The sequence below is a fragment of the Polyodon spathula genome, chromosome 2 (assembly GCF_017654505.1).
Source record: "Polyodon spathula isolate WHYD16114869_AA chromosome 2, ASM1765450v1, whole genome shotgun sequence".
Taxonomy (NCBI): domain Eukaryota; kingdom Metazoa; phylum Chordata; class Actinopteri; order Acipenseriformes; family Polyodontidae; genus Polyodon; species Polyodon spathula.
Window position 1 is genome coordinate 50,016,069 of NC_054535.1, and position 19,748 is coordinate 50,035,816.

At 37.7% G+C, this 19,748-nt stretch overlaps 1 protein-coding gene across 34 annotated transcripts in view; it reads right to left on the reverse strand.

Moving 5' to 3' along the window:
* Nucleotides 1-8,422: 8,422 nt before the first annotated feature.
* Nucleotides 8,423-19,748, reverse strand: part of LOC121297735 (sorbin and SH3 domain-containing protein 2-like) — a 100,863-nt gene continuing 89,537 nt past the window's right edge. For 8 of the 34 annotated variants that reach the window (XM_041224242.1, XM_041224225.1, XM_041224217.1 and 5 more), the window contains 10 exons: nucleotides 19,357-19,403; nucleotides 18,351-18,465; nucleotides 18,112-18,240; nucleotides 17,150-17,353; nucleotides 15,170-16,018; nucleotides 14,637-14,825; nucleotides 13,649-13,762; nucleotides 11,371-11,420; nucleotides 10,692-10,798; nucleotides 8,648-10,028 (listed from right to left, as the gene is read on the reverse strand). In XM_041224242.1, the coding sequence (XP_041080176.1) occupies nucleotides 9,967-10,028; nucleotides 10,692-10,798; nucleotides 11,371-11,420; nucleotides 13,649-13,762; nucleotides 14,637-14,825; nucleotides 15,170-16,018; nucleotides 17,150-17,353; nucleotides 18,112-18,240; nucleotides 18,351-18,465; nucleotides 19,357-19,403 (1,866 nt within the window). In that variant the 3' untranslated portion in view covers nucleotides 8,648-9,966. Of the gene's footprint in view, nucleotides 10,029-10,691; nucleotides 10,799-11,370; nucleotides 11,421-13,648; nucleotides 13,763-14,636; nucleotides 14,826-15,169; nucleotides 16,019-16,407; nucleotides 16,504-17,149; nucleotides 17,354-18,111; nucleotides 18,241-18,350; nucleotides 18,466-19,356; nucleotides 19,404-19,748 lie in introns of those variants that run through there. The other 26 variants (XM_041224374.1, XM_041224318.1, XM_041224310.1 and 23 more) reach the window with 17 other exon arrangements.

Genomic DNA, 19,748 nt, shown 5'->3' on the forward strand with positions numbered 1-19,748 from the left:
ATATGTTGCCTTTATATCACTAACTTACTTTTAATACAAAAATGTATATGGTAGTGCTATTTTTGACCCACTTTATTTTCTTGTTCTACACAAAATCACATTTTCAAGAGTGATGGAACATCTGTGTTTTTCATTTGAGGGCTGATGAAATGTTTGCTCATTTGGTATGTTTGAAAGTATGATTGAGTAGAGCACAGTTAAATCTATCTGCTCAATTTCTGTTTATTCCACATAAATATCCACTTGGATTATTTCAAGATTTATATTGTTGGACATTTACATTATGTTGTCTGCTGCCAAGAGTTACCTTTTTGATCTCTAAAATTGGAGAAAGGGGTCACTATAAAAAGGGATCACTATGATAAATAGAAGCAGTATTGCATCTGAACTGGCATGTGCCTTATTTTTATTTTTGTTATCAAATTATTTTATTAACTTTCTTTGATGTCACTACAAGGACACCATTGTTATAATCCAACTATGCAGCTCATACCATGTGATCATACCACATTGAAACATACATAAGCTTAACTGCACGCTTCACTGAAATTTGAATTCCCTTACATAGATTACAAGTCTCTCTTAAATGTGTGCATGCACTGAAAATAATTAAACTATTTTCAGCTCTTGCCATTCCTCTCCAAGACTTTCCACATTTACCCATGTGAGGAATATCTTAAGACCAATAACTCTACCTTGTGGGTAATTCATTCTGTTTATAAATCATGTATCATAATTCAACAGTGGAACCAACATTTTAAGGATGATCAAGTTAGGCTTTATTTCAGTGGCTGTATAATTCTATAACTTCCAACAAAATGTAGGAACATCTGTTGGCTGATGTTAAATCTTCTTAATACACATTTTTGTTAATTACAATATTCTTGCTCTCAGACAGCGGACAGAAGGGGTACAGAGGCATGATGGTGCTTCCCACTCTTTCGAAGATAGATTCCCACTGTGGGGGAACATCATGACCAGATCAGCAGCAGGGTATGTGTTCACCAACAAACGGGATTTGGGAGTATTTAAGCAATGACAGCTTTAGGCACCAGCATGTCATGGGTTTCAAGTGCATGAGGAAGTATCAATCAGTCTCAATTAATGATCTGCCTAAACTTGGCTTCCACTTAACATTATCACAGAACTATCTGGGGTAGATCTTACTGTACCGGTGACTCACATCAACACTAACTTTCATTATCCTGTACACATTATTTACTTCCCATATCCTGAAAGCCATTAAAAAATAATTTGACTGTAAAGCAAGACTGTAAAATCTTTCTACTATTAAGCCTTTTTGAATTGTGTCTGAAGCTCCCCCACTAGACTGATACTTCATCACTCTTATCTGCATCTTATAACAATATGCTAATGCCTCCACCTCTCTTTTACCCCTTAAAACAGGTATACTTAAAGTTATTGGCTTACAGGAGTGCGACTAAGTGAGAGTGGCCTAGGTCTGAGAGTAAACACCACTGCTAAACTTGGACAATTGTTGCCTTATTTGGTTTGAAATTAAGGCTCATTCATGCAACTGAAACTGTGCAGGCACATTCCGAAAGTATTAATCTGGATAAAACCCAATGAGTCTTGAAGTTTGGCTGAAGTCCAAAATTTTAAATTGTCAGTTAAATACTGGATACTCTGTACTTTTCTTGCATTTTTTCCATCAAGCTCTGAATGTAAATTTAAGCTGGGGGATGTGAGGGGGCATTTCGGTATGGCTAACTCTAAAGTCTTGTCTTGAACCAGCTTGTTCTTCTTATTATTCTGTATAGGCATTAATTGAACATAAAATCATATTTTAGTATGTCTATATATTGTTGTATTTTTAGAAACATGCTAATTTGTATTTATAAACATGGGTAATGGTGAATTTAATCAGGATTAAGGACAATTTAAGTGAATTATCAACTGTATCCCTCCTCCTCAGAAGTAATTTGTCCATATCATTGCAAATCAATAAAGTCAGAATTTCTTGAGGTGCTACATTTCTAAATAACTGCAGTGCTCCCTTGTTATTTATGAGGCCATTTATACCACATAACAGGATATTAGGCGTTATGGCAATAATATCATTACACTTAGGGTTTTCATATGACACCTTGTTCAATGGGACAGTTTGGGACAGTTCAAGCTTTTTTTTAACTAACAACCCAACGCATTCTGGTAAGTGTAGTCCTGCATTGTGAGGTAAGTTAAAAAGCCTGAACTGTCCCAAACTGTCTCAGTGAATATGGAGTCATATGGTAACCCTAATTGCACTAGCACTAGTGCTCTATATATAAGCGGAACACAAATTGCCCGGTCTCTTACTTATGGCTCCCATCTACAGTGTTATAAAGGGGAGCAGTGTACTAGCTAGAAGTCTTGCCTTCCAAGGTCAGTTTTTAACACTGTTTTATTTGGTATTTCATAATGTTATATTATTAAAAACTCAAGTTATCTTAGGAGTAGTAATGATGTCTTGGGAGTGGGAGTACTGCTTAAAACACAGGCCTTGTATTGTGTTGTTACTATGGGCAGCAGAAACTGTCTGATCTCCCGTAGACACAGTTAAATTAAATTTGCAGTTCATGAAACCTTTTCCCACTGATTTTAAAACATTAAGTGTAAGCAGAGCCCATGGTACAGTATAGGTGTTGAAGAATGCAGTACCTTTTATAATTTCCTGTTCTAAAAAAATGAAAAAAATGGGCTTACACTGCATCACATTAGATTATGCGTCTTTTTTCCATTTAAGGCTGCCATTGTTTTAATACCACTGCAACTGTAATGACATAATACTTCTGAGGCTTTAAATATAGCCTTTATGAGTGCTTATTGTGGTTTATTTATTTAACATCGGTTGCTATCGAAGCATGGGAGCCAGATGACCCCACCAGTTTAAGAACATGTATGCTGCTGTTTATAGTGTACGTATATGAGAATCCCACCAATGGAAAGATTAGACAAGACAAGAGCTCATTGGTGCCATCAAGTGTTGGAAGAGCACACATACTTGAAAACCAATATTGTGAAGTTATTTATATCCACTTTAGAATATTTCATTTAACAGTAAATTGGAGTTAGCTGGCGCTCACTGATACTATGACAGTCTGTCTGTCTCTCTGATTTACTACCAGGTTTCAAGTTATTTTGTGAAAATATACTTACGTTATTGATGGTAATGAGTGATGGTCAGACAACACCATGACTAAATGGACACTCATTGGTGTGAGTGGCAATGAAAAGGTTAAATACTCATTCATTATCATGATTTTTTGCTTCTCTTGTAGATTTTCAGTCACGTTTTGTCCTTGTAGTTTGAAAATCCTATCCTAATTCTAAAAAAATATTATGATAAAAAGCCATGTGTTTATTGTTATGATTTATTGTTTAAATGTGACAGTGAAGAGCTGTGTGTCTTTTATTTGGCAACGTGTATGGGAAGCCCCATCCACAATTAAAAACCTTGTGTAGAAGGTGGCCATCTCCCAAATTAAGTGATTCATTTGTTGCTAACTGGGAGATGGTCACCTGCATGAAAACCTGCAGCTCTCTGCACTCTGGGTGGGTGTTGAGAGGAGGAAAGAGAGAAGTAAGAAAATAAAAAAAGAAAGAGTTTAAAATATATATAGGATCAGTTAAAGCAATCAGCCTGACCTGTGTTTTGTGTTCGTGATTTGTTTTATTTAAACTTTTATTTCCGCCCTGTGAGCAAAGTGTTTTTGTTAAAACTTTCTCAATAATTTTTGTCTTTAAAATAAACGGCGCCGCAGCACCTTTGAACCTTCAGTACATTCTCTGTGTGTTTCTGCCTGCACCTGGCCTGACGTCACCACAAAGCCAGCCTGTCACAATACATATGGCATTTTCTTTATTGTTTTTCTTTAAGCTTTATTGTATTCACTGAACGTAGAGAACATTATAGAAATGTAACCATTACCGAATGGATATTTACCTCTTAAAGATCTGAAACCTGAATAAGATATACGAATGCTGCTCAGCCGAGCCTGTGACACAGTCATGCCCACCCCCGAGTGTATGAAGGACTGCACACATTGATCGCAGAGTAATTTTTCCTTCAAGCCTGCTGCAATTATGGATGCAGCGACCTATTTTAGGGAACCAGGGTTATGATAATAACCTAACGTTCCCTTTCAAGTATGAAAAGTAACCATTACCAAATGGGTCAGTATACCCAAGCCATTGCAAGGGCAAGATTTCTGCATGACCATAATGCTACTAGACTAAGCCAAGGCTGCCTTGTGCGTTACCAATCGGAATCCCAATAGCAAGTAGCTTGGGCTAAATCACTGAGAGAGAAACTCACCTCTATGCCTGTGTTGTAAGGGTTGACTGAGAAGCTGTCCTTAACACTCTAGTTCCAAAACCAGGGTTTTGAGGATAAACGACATTAAGTCTATAGAACCTAGTAAAGGAATGGGGAGTAGCCCACACCGCTGCTAGAGAGAGGTGAAATGGCAAGACCCGGAACTCATACATTGTTCCCTGAAAGGCGAAAGGCGAACCGCAGGTACTTCCTGTGCACTGGTTTTATGGGGATGTGGAAAAAGGTGTCTTTGAGATCCACCATGGTGAACCAGTCACCTGGCCTGATTGACTGCAACAGCTGTTACATCGTCAACATTTTGAACCTACTTCGGCTCAGATACAGGTTGACTTGTCTGACGTCGAGGATTGGTCACCATCCCGATTGGACACTGGGAAGACCTGAAGTAAAACCCTCCCTCCAACTGGAGAGGGTCTATCATGGGAATAGCCCATTTTTACAGTGGAGCTGCTACCTACTAAGACACCACCACTACATCCTGTGGGTCCGTTACTGATGTTACATTTAAGCCCCGAAAGGGAGGGGGACCACAAATGAACTGTAGTGAATGGTAGTAAGCACCCAGGTGTCCGTGGTGCACATCAATACTCCAGATGGCTCCCTAGGGCTGCTGCACGGCTTATGGTTTGCCCTAAGGCTTTTGTCTCTGTGTTGGGCATCAGAACCTATTGTAGCCTCAGCGGTGAGCAATTGTGGGCTGGTTCTGACACCACCTCTGGCAGCACGCGCAGATGGCTGTGTTGGTCTTTGAGGTTGCTGGGGCCTAGGGTGCCAGTTTGCTGCTGGTTTGCGCACTGGTGGTGGTCACTTTAGAGGCAAGCGCACCAGCGCCTTCATGGATTCCTGTGCATGGTGAGAGCATTGCAGCATCTCGTCCACAGCGGAACCAAAGGTATGCCCTGGTGTAATAGGGGCACCCAACAGCGGTGCGTTGTCCCCATCACAAATGCCTGGGCAAGCAAGAGCTGCCTGCATGCGGCTACCATTGCAGGCAGGTTTCTACCTACAGCCTACCTGTTCAGTTCTGATAGATGGAGCAGATTCTTATTAACCAGGCAGAGCTTATCCATTTGTTATAGTGAGGACCTGTTGCTGTTAGAGAGAGACCTCAGCAAATATGACTGGTAGGCTACCAGAATATTATTAAAGTTGCCCAGCCGTGCGGCAAACGCTCTGTCTGAATAAGAAAAGAAAAATACTTTTCTCAACAAAATACAGTAAAAACAGTAACTTTAATTATATAAACTGTCTCGTAATTTTGGCCAGAGCAAAAACAAGAATAAAATAACTCCAGCCGGAGCTATTGCAGCCTGGGGGGAGAGCGCAAAGTCAAATGGGTTAGGTTGCTTGATCCCTGGGAAGGAGCGACTCAAGCCACTGGCTTCACGCGGGGCACAAGGCTGCGGTGTGATGTAGCAAACAACAGACTGTGGCGCACAAATACGCATAATCAATAAAACTAATACAGCGTTTATTTTTAATATCACATATAGTTTGTGTGAAAACACAATAGATTGGAAAATCTACAGCACAAAAAGTAATATGTACTTATATGCATAGACTCTCATGTCATGAAAGTTTCCGCTGAGATCTGTGCACACAGTCCTTTATGCTCGGGGGTGGCCATGATTGTGTCACCGGCTCGGCTGAGCAGCTTTGACATATATCTTATTCAGGTTTTGGGTCTTTAAGAGGTAAATACCCATTCAGTAATGGTTACATTTCGTACTTGAAAAGAAACTTTGTTAAAAACTTCGACACATAAGACAAAAGTCTGAAGTTGCATTGTTTTTTTTATTCAACTATTTCTAAACCAGATCCCTTGGTATTTGTAATAAGCTTATGGTTAAATGTATTTGTTACTGCTGGATTCTTTAAAACAAAACACAATACGATCCCACAATCCCTCCAGACCTTTCATGCACGGCAAGATTTTCTGAGGATGGCCGGATTTGGAAAAAAGCACTGAAATGCTCTTTTGGCATCGCCGGCCAGATGTGGGCAGCTGAAACCTGTAGAGCCAGACAGTGAAAAAGAGGCATTATTGTACATCTTCTTTCTTGTACTTTGGATGACAGAACCACTTTTATGTGTGAACCAAAGTTACACAAAACATTAGGCTTTGTTCGAAATCTTCACAACTTTAAAAATAAAAAAAAAAAAAAACTTTTTAGCCTAAATTGTAGATCTAATGCAAACCTATTCTGCCAAACATCTGAACAGGTTACAATGCAAAGTCACCAGGCCATCAGCGCTATGAATTGCTTGTACCACTGCGTCTGTGCAACAATTTTCACCAGCTAACATCTAACAAAAAATAACATTACATTTGATTTTACATTTGTCAAAAAAACCTTACTGGAATATCAAAATAAAGGTTAATCAGTGTTTCAGCATTAGTATCTGCAATCCAGAACACTTGAGTCTAGCTGAGAAAACAGAACACGATTCTATTAATGTCACCTCATGTCATTAAGATGAAAATAGAACCACTAAAATAGACCCACATGCATGGATTGCTGTTGAAGAGGATGAGATCCAACACTATCAGCCATTCAGCTAAAATCAATTAATATTTTCCTGTTATTTACAAATATGTAAAGTATGGATAAAGTACACTGTTTGTTGCTTTGATAAAAACACACTTAAAGATGTTTCATTTGATAAACCATTGCATTTTAGAGTGTGGTATTTACCCCCATTTTTCTCCACATTTTGAAATGCCTAATTTGACTGTCACCTCACTGGCGTCAATGGGAGACCTCCATGCTGGTTTTCTGTTCAATTGCCTCTCCTTACCAATTGAACCTTGGAAGATAATCATCCTGACTGTCACGCCTCATCTGCCACCTGACCAATAGGGGTTGCTGTGGCACAATAAACCAGCCTTAACTGATTTTCCTGCCCTAGCCACAGCAGTCCACAGTTAAGATCAGCAAATTCTGATCGCATGACTCACCCACATAGGAGTTTGTGTAATAGGTGAGGCACTAGGGACTACTGTAGATGTTACATTCTCACAAGGCCATCTGATATTACTAATGTGACAGCACAGTGATGTTGGAAGAAGTCTTAGCAATTGCAAAACATTTTAAAACTATTGTTAATAATGCCTATAACATATTTAAAACATGTTATTAAAGAATGATTGCAGAAACAGAAAATACAAAAAAATAAATACATGGGAAAAATAGCATTTCAGGCAAAATTTATTAGGTATTCAATTCCACAAAAAAAAAAAGAAAAACACCTTTTGTTGTAAGAATTCAACTGCATGAAATCCATTTCTTTGAAGTCTGTCTGAGAAAGAACTTCTTTAAAACCAGATACAGAAAAAAAAAAATCTTATTTCAACAGGCAAAAATACTACAGGTTCATCATAAATGGCATAAAAGACATGTTAATTCACAGCAAAGCTCCATGCACTTTACTTGAAAATTGAAAGCTTTTGAAATACAAAGCTTTACGCCACGAAAGTCGCTTTAATAAAGGTATACTGCAAAAGAGTACTGTATATATTTATTGTTGCCGTATTATTTGTACTTAGAAAGATGTATGTACAGTTTTTTTGCTGGTCATACTAAAGTGTATTCATAAAATTTTGCATAAAACTATTTTGCAGATTTGCACCATCTATGTGTGATTGTGATCAATATACATGAAATGCATTCTTAACAGCTGAAGAGTTTGGTACAAAAAAACACACGTACAAAATGCTAGACTACATAATATGTGGGAAGTTCAGGCAAGGAGGATGCAAAAACTAAAATGATGGAACTGTAAGGTGCTAAACAGCCTTTCTTTATACACTTTGTTGCCCACCATAATATTGCACAGAGCACATGACTCACAATACTTTCTGTAACATAATGTTATAAATGCATGAGAACATAGTTAAATACTTTGATGCAAAGAAAAAAATAAACATGAATGTGTGTTCGTGTGTGTGTGCATATATATATATATATATATATATATATATATATATATATATATATATATATATATATATACACACACACAAATGACAAATTAAATACCCTAACCAATTGCTAAATGGCATCTTTTGCAAAATAGTTTGCAGCTAATGTTAACCTTTTCTTTCCACTCCTTTTGAGCAAGACAAAAAAAATAAAGTCTTAAAATATACTGACAAATGTTACAAAATGTGTTTTGTGAACATTCCAACACTTTAAATAAGTTTGCATACAACATTTAAAAAGGCATGAAAGTAATATACTAGGTCTAGATTTTGATCGTTAAGGCTCTGTTAAAAAAAAAAAAAAAAAAAACAAAACAAAACAAAACAAAACAAAAAAAAAAAAAAAAAAAAAAAAAAAACACATACAGAGTGTTCTCATTTAATGAAGCAATTAATATATTCCTCAAGCTGGAAAATAAAAGGTACCGGACAAAAAGGATCCTACTGCAAGTGCTAAATTGAACACAATAAATTAGTTATTTTAATGTAAATGACTGCATTGCTGAGGCCAACAATTGTAATCCAGGGTTGTGTTCTTCACATAAGAACAACACAAACGTTTTCTCATAAAGGATCAGCATGTCCTTTCGTACTGAACCTTTGGTTTTAAAACTGAGAAATGGGACGCTTGTAATTTTGGCTCCAACCAAAAGACAAATTGCAGTATTATAATACAATCTGCCAATGACCTAATGAAAAAGAAAGCTTGAGATTCTGAGGCTTTCATTTTAATCCGCTCATGTCTGAAGCCAATCTGTGTTCCACATATATAATGCAAAGACTGGTGTCTAATGTATTACATGAGCTCATACGAAAGTCCCCTTTCATACATACTGTATATGTAAGGGCTGTTTTATATGAAACATACATGTGGAAATCTATATGTCCTACTCCGAAATATGCTAAACTTTGGGTTTACATTTACAGTCCTCAAAATGACGGTAATCATAATGCACGGCACTAATAACGTATAACACTGCATACTGTTACACTTTTTTCTTACTTACGGCTTCAGTTTCCATTCTGTCAATAACATCTGAAGCAAAAACTAGAAACCTGTTCTTTGTGTGATGCGAAGGTATAAAATGTACCTACTCTAATTTGACAAGGTAGTTTATAGTATACCCTGTAACAAGCACGAAGGCAAATAGGGCAAGTGGAAATAACTTAAAAAGTTTAAATCAATCAGCAAGTCTATATGAAGTGCCTTATTGTAGATTTTCTGCACATACGCAACATACTGTATCAAACTCATCATATTTGTTATCCTCTGCATCCATCGTAACTCAGAGAACATCGTTGCTAATAAATAACGAGATTAAGTCCTTTGCACAGATAATCAACTGCACAATTCAAAGTTTCCAGTTTTCTGTTCCTCAGACTGAAACAATACACCTTTTTTTTGTTGTTGTTGCTGAATGTACTGCATTTCTCCTTGGCTATAAGTGGAATATAAAGCAATAATCACCCAAAACGTTACTGTAATAGTCTTCTGTGAAGATGGCTAGTTATAGCTAAAGGTTATCTTTAGTGTAAAAACACACACATAAAATCTCTGTGATGTTTTGTTTCCTCTATAACTGTTCTTATCCAATGCAGTTGTTGTGCTGAACAAAAATGGTACCACTGATACAAATCGGTAGGGTTATAACCGTTTGACATAGTTTCCGGGGAAGGTACCAAACAACTTGTTTCTTCTAGAAGTTCCTAGAAAAAGAAAATAAGCATTATTATTTGAACAGGAACATTTGATATAAGTGTGGTAGAAATGACACGAAAAAGCTCTGCACAAGCAACAGATAAATAGTGGACAGAGAATATGTTTATTGAAAAAACAAAAACACTGGCACGGGACTTAATCTGTCTTCCAATGGCTGCACATGCTCTATCATTAAATAAATGCTATTTACAAATGCAGTTTATTTATTTTATATTATGCACAGCAAGGGTAATTTGTTTTGACAAATGTTCTAGCTAGTTTGTTTTTATTAATGCACTTCAATTGCTTGTGTTTCTTTCATTATTTAAGTGTGTTTGAATGCTTCCTAATTGAATTAGACATTTTGAGACCAGATCAAACTTCTTGTAACAGCTATTTCAAATACCAGTTTAATGTCAAAGAAAACTTCTTATTAGTCATATCATCAGTGTTATATCTTGGATGACTTTAAGGTAAAAAAACCAAAGATCCAAAGAATGTGGTGAATCATTAATAGGTGTGGTATAAACCTGCAGTATGGAATGGTTACATTGTTTGACCCAGGGTCACAGGGTGGGACCTCCAAGGCCCACCAGCCCCCCAAGAAGGGAGAGACAGAGAGACAGTTACAAAGAAAGCATTTTTATTCAAACCATAGATGTTACACTTACCAACAAACCACCCATCGTCACACTTTTCCATGACATCAATAACATCCCCTTCGTTGAGTTCTAACTCATCTTCATTCCTAGGAGTATAATTGTATAACGCCTGAAACCTAGAAAAACAGAGGCGCAATGCAATAATCCCTCCGGCAGTACTGTATGTGCTTCTTTATTTTTAAAATAATTTTAAATGTTGGAAAACATACAAAATACCCGGATTCTGCCGAGTCAGTGCCCCAGTTTGAATGATTTCGCCCCCCCAACTTTTAGCTGAAAGTAAAATTTTCACCATTAATTTACGCCCCCTCTGTGTTGATTCGGCAGAATCCAGTATTACCATTTTTGGAGACAAATTTGTATGGTGGATTGAAAATGTGCAGGGCAAATTATAAAAAGTAGAATGTTGGAGTCTAAAAGAAGTAACTAACTAGAAAAAGTCATGCAATTTTAAAGGTTAATAATATTGTACAACAATTCTGCATTTAGGAGCCATAGTATAAGAGAGTAAGACTGAGAGAAGAATGTTTGCACAACTTTTTTTGAATAGATTACCAATCTGCCATTTCAACAACCAAACATTATTGTGATTTTCTTTTTCAGGCGGTTCTAGTATAACACGATTCATTTTTTTAAATATAGGCAACAATTAAGAGTTGAAATTAAAAAATAAAAATAAAATACTTACGGTTCTCCCCCACTTTGCAAGTTGTCTTGAACTAAGACTGGCAGTTGTGGCTGAAATATCAAATATAAAATCTAAATACATATAAAAAAAACTGTTAAGAGTGTCCCCACAAACAGTACATTATAAATAGGGCTTGTAATTTTCCATTTGAACTGATAATAACTTACAGTAAAACCCCCCCATGACATGTTTAGTAAAAAAAAAAAAAAAAAAAATTTGTGCTGATAAAACACAGACATTTACAATTAAGAAAAACACTACTTGTGTAATCATGCTCTAGGGGTTTCTGCATTCAACATTGTTTGCAGAAGGCAGACATTATAGAAAGGCTGGCTTTGCAACGGTCCAGTCATCGTGTGCAGTTGATAACAATGTGAAACTACAATGAGGCATAAAACCAAATCAGTTAGCCAGTATGTAAAGGAAAATTAGTATTTGGTTGAAGAAACTGCAAAGTTGTAATTTCTGAGAAAAGTTACACAACCTGTGTGGGATCTGTTTACAGTAGTTTGCAATGTTTGTTTCCTCAATCCTACTAGGCAGACATCTGCACTCCCACACAGTAAGTTAACCTTTTTAAATTATAATTATGTATAATGTGTGTTAGAAACTGAAATGTAGTATATCTGAGTGCTGTTTATTTGTTTTATCCCCAATAGTAACCAATTTTGCAAAGTAATGATACAACCAGAAAAACACCCCTGGAGAATAAATAAGTAAATAAAAAAAAATTCAAGCCCTATTTATAAATAATTTTGCAGCATTCCAAGAAAAGCTACAGCAACCACACTGCAGGTTTATAAAAACACAGGAATTTCAAGGCCAAATGTGGGCTAAGTGGGTACTCCCCTGTTGTGGAAGAAATTTTGGGGAAAATTCTGCTTGTCTTGACCTTGCAGGCACACCTTTTTTAAGCTGCGTACACACAGAAAACATTATTCAACAATTCTATGAAGAAAAACCAGTACACATAAAATTGTATTTTTTTTCTACAGTATGCAAGCCAATCCCTCTGCGTCAAAATATGTACTGAACATGCATTTCTTTCACAACTGTTCTCTTTTACAAAGCAACACATCCGGCATTATTAAATCAGCATGCTGTGTTTAAATTTGTATTGTCCTATTTGGTGCACCCGCGTGATGCATCCAGTAAAGGCACTCCACATGGAGTGCAGGATGAGCCGTACAGCCTGCAGATGCAGGCTTGAATCCATGTCATTGCCGACCGTGACCGGGGGTTGCTAGGGGGCGGCGCCCAATTGGTCGAGCACCGCCCGGGTAGAGCGGGCTTAGGTCGGCAGGACAATCCAGGGTTCACCGCACACCAGCGACCCCTGTGGCTGATAGGGCGCCTGCGGGTCTGCAGTGGAGCCATTCAGATCTGTGTTGTCCTACGGCACTATGGGTCTGGTGGCTTCGCTGTAGATCCGCTGTGCGAAAAATAACGGATTGGCAGGCCCACGTTTCGGAGGACGCGTGTTTCAGCCTCCGTTTCCCGAGTCGCTGGGGGGTTGCAGAGGTGAACCGGGATACAAATAATAATTGGGCATTCCAAACTGGGGAGAAAACCGGGATAAAAAACTGTTGATGACGACTAAATTAAAAAAAAAATAAATCAAATTCCCAGTTGTTTTTTATATAATGTATATTGCATTTGCGCTGAATATATATATTCAGTGCAAATTAAATCAGATGGTAATAAAACCAGCTGATTGGTCCAGTTTAAATTAAATTCGACAAAAAAAAAACTTAAAATATATACATAACTACAATACATATTATATATATATATATATATATATATATATATATATAAAAGCTTTGATAAACTGTTTCTTAAAGGCCCCAATATTTGCGCTGTTGTCAGTATCACTTAGAAGCTCATGCAGATTTTTTCAAACAAAAAGACACATTTTCACATGTACAACAGGGACCACCACACCCACAAATAAAACAGTTCAGTAACGTGCATAATATCAAAAATATGTTCTTGTTTTGTTTTTTTATTGTAAATCACAGTGCTGGACTTCAAAGCACACAGAAAGACAGGCCATTAAAGCTAAAGGTATCCCTGAATGAATGATCTTCAATTAATGTTATGTATATTAACAATTGTTTTCATATGTTAATTTATTGGCAGTTTAGTCTTAAGCATACATTAGATTAAAACCAAAGCTGCAGAAAGGGATACATGAACTTTAAAGTTTATAAAACAGACGCATTTAGCGACAACCACAGCTGCTGCAGTCACACACAGGGTGCACACACCACCCTACCCTGTGAGACGGTGAAAAGCTTTGACCTCTAACTGGTGAGCCGCAGGATCTCCTGGACATCACTGGGCTACGAGGAGGTTTACCAACAACTACAACATCACATTTTAAAGCAGGCTGAAAGAACCAAAAGACTAAGTAAGCCTTTATCATAGAAAACACCCAAACAGAAATACAGAACTTTCTCATGTTAGAAATGTGTGCATGTCCCTAATTAAGAAGTTTTGTAACACAATCTTGGATAAAATGTACTTAAATATTGCACTACGTCTAAGGGTTTAAAAACAAACATATTGTACATGTTTAAAGGCCGGCATGCACGGTACTTGAGTGATCCATCTTTGCAGCACATTACAGGCCCTATGCAACAAGCCCAATTGTGTATGTTATATATCGCATATTTGATGTAATATGGAACATTTTCTCATGCATCAATCAATCATGGATCATAATCAAATATTGTTTTTTGAAGTGTTACCTTTTAGTTACAGGAAAGCCTGGCACATTTAGTAAATAAGGCACTACTTATTACTGGACAGCAGATGGCACTACTTCATTTTTAAATCCAATCCAAGACAAATAAATAAATAAATTGAACACTGCTAATAGAACGTCACAGAATTATATGTCTAAGAAGTAGCAAAACCATCATCGGAACAGCTCTAATTTCAAGCTTAATTGGCTGCCAAACCCTAGTAACACAAACTGTGAATCGGTCAGTCTCTTCATTAATTTTCTTTTCAGGATGAGGTTATCCATTTTTTTTTCCCTTATGGGCAAGTGTGAGCCAGTCATTTATCAAACATTTAGCTACATTAAACAATTTGCTGAAGGCTTACTCTTGACTGAACCTATCAAAATATTTATGTATTATCATTTTTGTACTGATTTTATTTTGCTGCCATGCTCAAATTATAAGACACTTGGGGGTCCAACGAATGAAAAAAGCACATTAAAACTCTTCAAAGCCTCAGCAGTTCCTTTTCTTTACCTTCAATTTCGGAGACCTAGACTCCAGTCGGGGAGAGAGTTTTGAGGAGAGAGGGGGGGAATGCGTGACAGCAGGCTGGGGAGATGCAGAGGGTGAGGACTTTGAAGAGTGTACCGATAATGAAGAAACGAACGGGAGGTTTGAGGGAGAGGAAGAAAGCGGTGGAGACACGCCTGGAGAGGCAGAGGCCTAGTGAAACAGTTAATGCAGACATTAAAAATAAACGAACAAATAAAATCATTAAATATCAGGAATACATCATTTGTAGAAGAAAAATAAGGATTCAGGTACTGTATGTACTGAAGCACAAGTAGATGTGTTAGATAAAACAATATAAAAAGATAATATTTCTTTTACATTATTAATTAAAATATTACAACAAGCAAAGGGAATCGTGTTATCTATAAGAGCATCCTGTAGTAAGGCTGGATTATTCACAGTATTCACTTGTTTGTTTATACAAAAAGCTATATTTTTAAGTTAAAATATGGTATTCACATAACAAAGACCCTTTTTTTGTTTTTCGGCTGTACCTCTTTCTGACTATGTCTTGATTTGGAGTCTTCACTAGTCACACGCGCTATGCTTTTAGATGAAGTGGATGTCTTTTTGGTTTCACAAGGTTCTTCCTCTATATAGAGTTTGGGAAGCTCCTCCAGTACATCTGCTGCTCGTCTGTAAAACCCTGTGTCCTTCTGCAACTCCCTGTTTTGGTTTCCTTGGATGATAGACAGCAGCTCTTTGCAAAGCTCCTCCTCCTGGTCTTCCCTGACCTGCAGAGTCGTGTCTGAGGAGCGAGGCTCAGAAGACTCTGAAATGACTAAATGACCAGTTTCTCTGTGCTTGTACAATTCCGTGGTGTCAGAGAAACTAACCTCTTTTTTTTCAACATCTATGGCATTTCTGGACTGCTTCTCACTAATGTCCTTTGTTTTGTTTTCATCAAGGGTCATGCCACTGCCACACTTGTGGGTGTGTTCGTGTAGCGGCGAGGAGGTGAGGAACAGTGATAATGATCTTGGGACGGGATACGGCTCTGGTGAGTGGATGGTTTGAGGTGAGCTGGAGAAGGCTTTGGAAGATGTGATTGGAATGAAATGCCCTTTCTGAACTTGAGAAGTGATGGTTCTTGGAGAAGAGGTTCCTAGTGAAGTAGAAGCCAGTGGCGCCAAAGAGTTGAGCTCTTCCAAGCCAGACAGGAGGCTGCTTGGGAAGGGAGGGGGAGTGGGGGCAGGAGTGCTGGAGGGAGACATCCCAACAGTCAGGGAGAGCCACTCACTGGTGATAGCTTGGATATCAGGATTTTTTTGTGGAATAAGGGAAGGTGAGGAGTGATGTCTGAGAGTAGGGGATGGAGTACTGAACCTTGGGTGGGAAGAAGTCTTGGGAAAGAAAAGGTATAACTTAGAAACAGCAGGACATGTAGGAAAAGTAAATAAAGAAAAGAAAGTAGTAGTTTTAAAAGGAAATTACGAAAGAACAAACCCACAAACGTAACTACTTATAGGTAGAAGTAACATTTCTGGCAAATCTAAATTGACCTAATTGTAGATTGAGACCTGCAACAAAACTAAACTTGAATAATCATGAAAGTGCTACTGCTACATTACTTAAAACCCAGTACTAATTTAAATCAAATCTCCAATATGAAAAGGACTTCCACATTCATATAAATAACTGAACAAAGGCCCCCTTAGTGTGGGATTGTTACAGTTGACATACTTCACACCACAAACATTTCATTTTGATTAGTTCACAAAGTTTCCCTTACACAGAAGACAAATGATGATACTTTATCTCTCTGAAAACCATGAAACCGCCTCTGTTTCTAGTGTGGGTATGGGTGTTCTAGCATGCCAGCTAATTTCTTCAGCGTAATCAAAGCAATTTAAAAAAGAAAAACAAGGTCAGTTTTAAAAACATGTATTGCATATTTCAATTCACAACTGTCTCTCTTGAGTCACCCTTAGAAACATCATCTGTCCTCCATATCTTACATTAGAATTGGTGGTAACTACAACAATGAAAATGATGAGGCCCATTGTACCTGCCTGTGCCTGACCCTGGTTGAAGCTAAGGGTTCTGTATTAACAAAGCCAAGTCATTTCTAAGTTTCAGCTCGATTACCATGCTGAGATGACCTGACTGACTGAGGGATGAGCAGACACATAATTCACTTGCTGTAAAAGACAGGACGACTGTGCCTCGAACATATAATTTAGCAGCAAATACAACACTGTTATGTTCAGCAGTGATGAAAACAAAGACAGGAAATGTGTTTTAAACTACCACAACCACAGATTAAAACATCAGACCAGACCCAATATTACTGTACATAACAACTGTTGCAAATTGTTTCAAAATTGTGCATCTGAGTAGGTCTTCATTAGCACAAATAGAAAAAGATGTACAAACTCCAACAAAGTAAAAAATAAGAATAAACCCATCTCATTGAAGAGAGATTTCCTGGAGAAAAGATATGGCTGCATTACAAAACAACAAGTCATTCCTACCTTTGTAGCAGCTAAGGTGTGTATCATATCACTGGAATAGCTCTGAGGTATTGATGGATCTGGACAGTCGCCTGGGTTTCTATTTGAGCCCTTCTTGATGAAATCCACATATGACACTGGAAATATGCCTTGTTTACCGGTTCCAGGTATCTTTCCTTCATACCAATTCTGATCCACTTGTCGAAGAAGTACTACTCTCTCTCCCTAAAAATGAAATGCCACATTTCAGAATTTAAAAACACAAACCCTCTCACAAGAAAACATTCACTGCATTTTTCACAAACCAGGGGTTTATTTTAGTCAGTCTCAACATTTTTAACCAAATTTTGGGAAATGTAATATCTTATTTAACATGTTCTGTATGGTTCTCTTTTGTTGTTTCTTAACATGCTTACTAACTATTCCTCACTTCCCTCCAGGCGGTTTGTGTGTATATTATCATATTAGTGCTGTGTTGTGCACTGAAGCCCACTGCTGAAGCCCGTGCAACATCAATATGCTTCCCTTCCTCTCACAATCAACATTTCATAAGCATTGCAAGCAATGATCCAAGCAGAACAGAGAATCATATATAGGCACACGAAATAGCATGTGAAACAGATAATGGATTAAGTAGTAGGAAAATGTTAATTATATAATGTATCCCATTAATGCAATAATGTGAATGAATGTGAATTGACCTTTATTGGGTTAAAATGTATTGATTCACATTAGATATTATTTTCCAAGAACGCTCTCCTTCAACTAAAAAGGGAATTCAAATTGACCCAATTTTGTATGAGGTAAACAGAGGACACGATGTCATCAATTAGTTAAACATTGCATATTTTTATGTGAAAGCACAAAAGGAGGCATCATTTTGTGACAGAGATCAGTATCTTACTTAAAATCTGTATAGTACACATATCTTCGAACTACCCGGAAAATGTATTGAAATCTAGCACATTAAACAAGCATGCTACCTTTCTCAGTGACAACTCCACATTAGTGTCTGCTGTGAAGGTGTATTTGGCCACAGCTTCTCCTATCTCTCTTATTTGTGCTGGCGGGGGCGGTCTTGCTGGCTGAGATTTTTCTGTCGATGATAGTTTCTTAAAAGAGAGAAATTAGGATAAGGGAGTTACATGCTGAGTCGTTTTAGGGACTACTGTACATACCCCCCCCCTCAAAAAAAAAAAAACAATGAAAATAAATAGCACACCTCAACATATGAAATAGGGAAGATCCCCACTCGGCCATGATGTTCTCCCTCATACCAGTTTTGATCGATTTGCCTGAGGATATAGACCGTATCTCCTTTCTTGAATGTCAGTTCCCTGAAAGGCATTGTTCCCAGGTTAAATCTATTCCTATAGGTAACTGAGGTTATCAACCATTTCAGCAATCCCCCCATTTCTGAGTAGCAAGAAGGAAAGACAAGGTGAGTGCATGTAAGAGAGGCAGTGCTTTGTGTGGTCATTGATTTAGCTAGCAGAAGAATACACCTTTCTTTTTTAATTAGAATGGTTGCTTGGCAGCCTTCAAAGGCTACTTTTAATCTTTTTACTGTTCTTTCTTTTAAAACTTCCTGTCTTTATTTTTTATTTATACACAGAATATATTGTTGTCTCTTAAGACTGGATACGCACTTTTCAGTACAATTAAGTACAATTTAGCTATAAAAACTATCGTAGCATTGCAGGAGTTGCCAGTTATTTTTTGTATTTTCTCTCAATTTAGAATACCCAATTATTTTTAGGCTCAGATCATCGCTACCACCCCCATGCTGACTCGGGAACAGTGAAGATGACCACAAGCTTTCCTCTGAAGTGTGTGCTGTCAACCAACTGCTTCTTTTTACACTGCAGGTTCACCATGCAGCCACCTCAGACCTAAAGCGTATAGCTTACAGGCAAACCCACAGGCATCCGGCCAGACTACAGGGGTCACTGGTGCACAGTGAGCAGAGGACACCCTAAGCCCCTCCCCCTGGGCGGCGTTCAGCCAATTGTGCGCCACCTACTGGGACTTCCCGTCCACGGTCGGCAGTGGAATAGCCTGGTCTCGAACTGGTGATCTCCAGGCTATAGGGCGCATCCTGCACTCCACGTGGAGCGCCTTTACTGGATGCGTCACTCAGGTGCCCAGTGCACTATATGGTATTAGCGTTTTCATTGGACTTTGCCTATTTGGCCCATATCAAAAAATGCAAATTGAAAACTACTCACTTTGATGTTTGAGCCTTAAAGTCATATATTGCTCTGGCTTGCTGCTTCTGAAAAAATTAATATACAAATATATAAGAGAACATTAATAATAAGTAACCCAGTAATATCTGGGTAAACATTTGTAAATGTAACTTCTGTAAGTTTCATGTATTATTACATTACAAATTAATATAGCTGATCAACAATAAAGAATAGATTGAAAGTAACTACATTAAGAGGCACAATTAAAAAATAAAAAAGCAACAATTGGCTAAAGTTGGCTAAAGAAATCATCATAAAGATGACTGATTTATGTGTAAAAACCTCAAGCAGTAATCATATGCCATCAGATAGCTGACAAGCAATAAACTTTGTTTGAACTGTGAACCACTAGGTATAAAATCTGTATATGA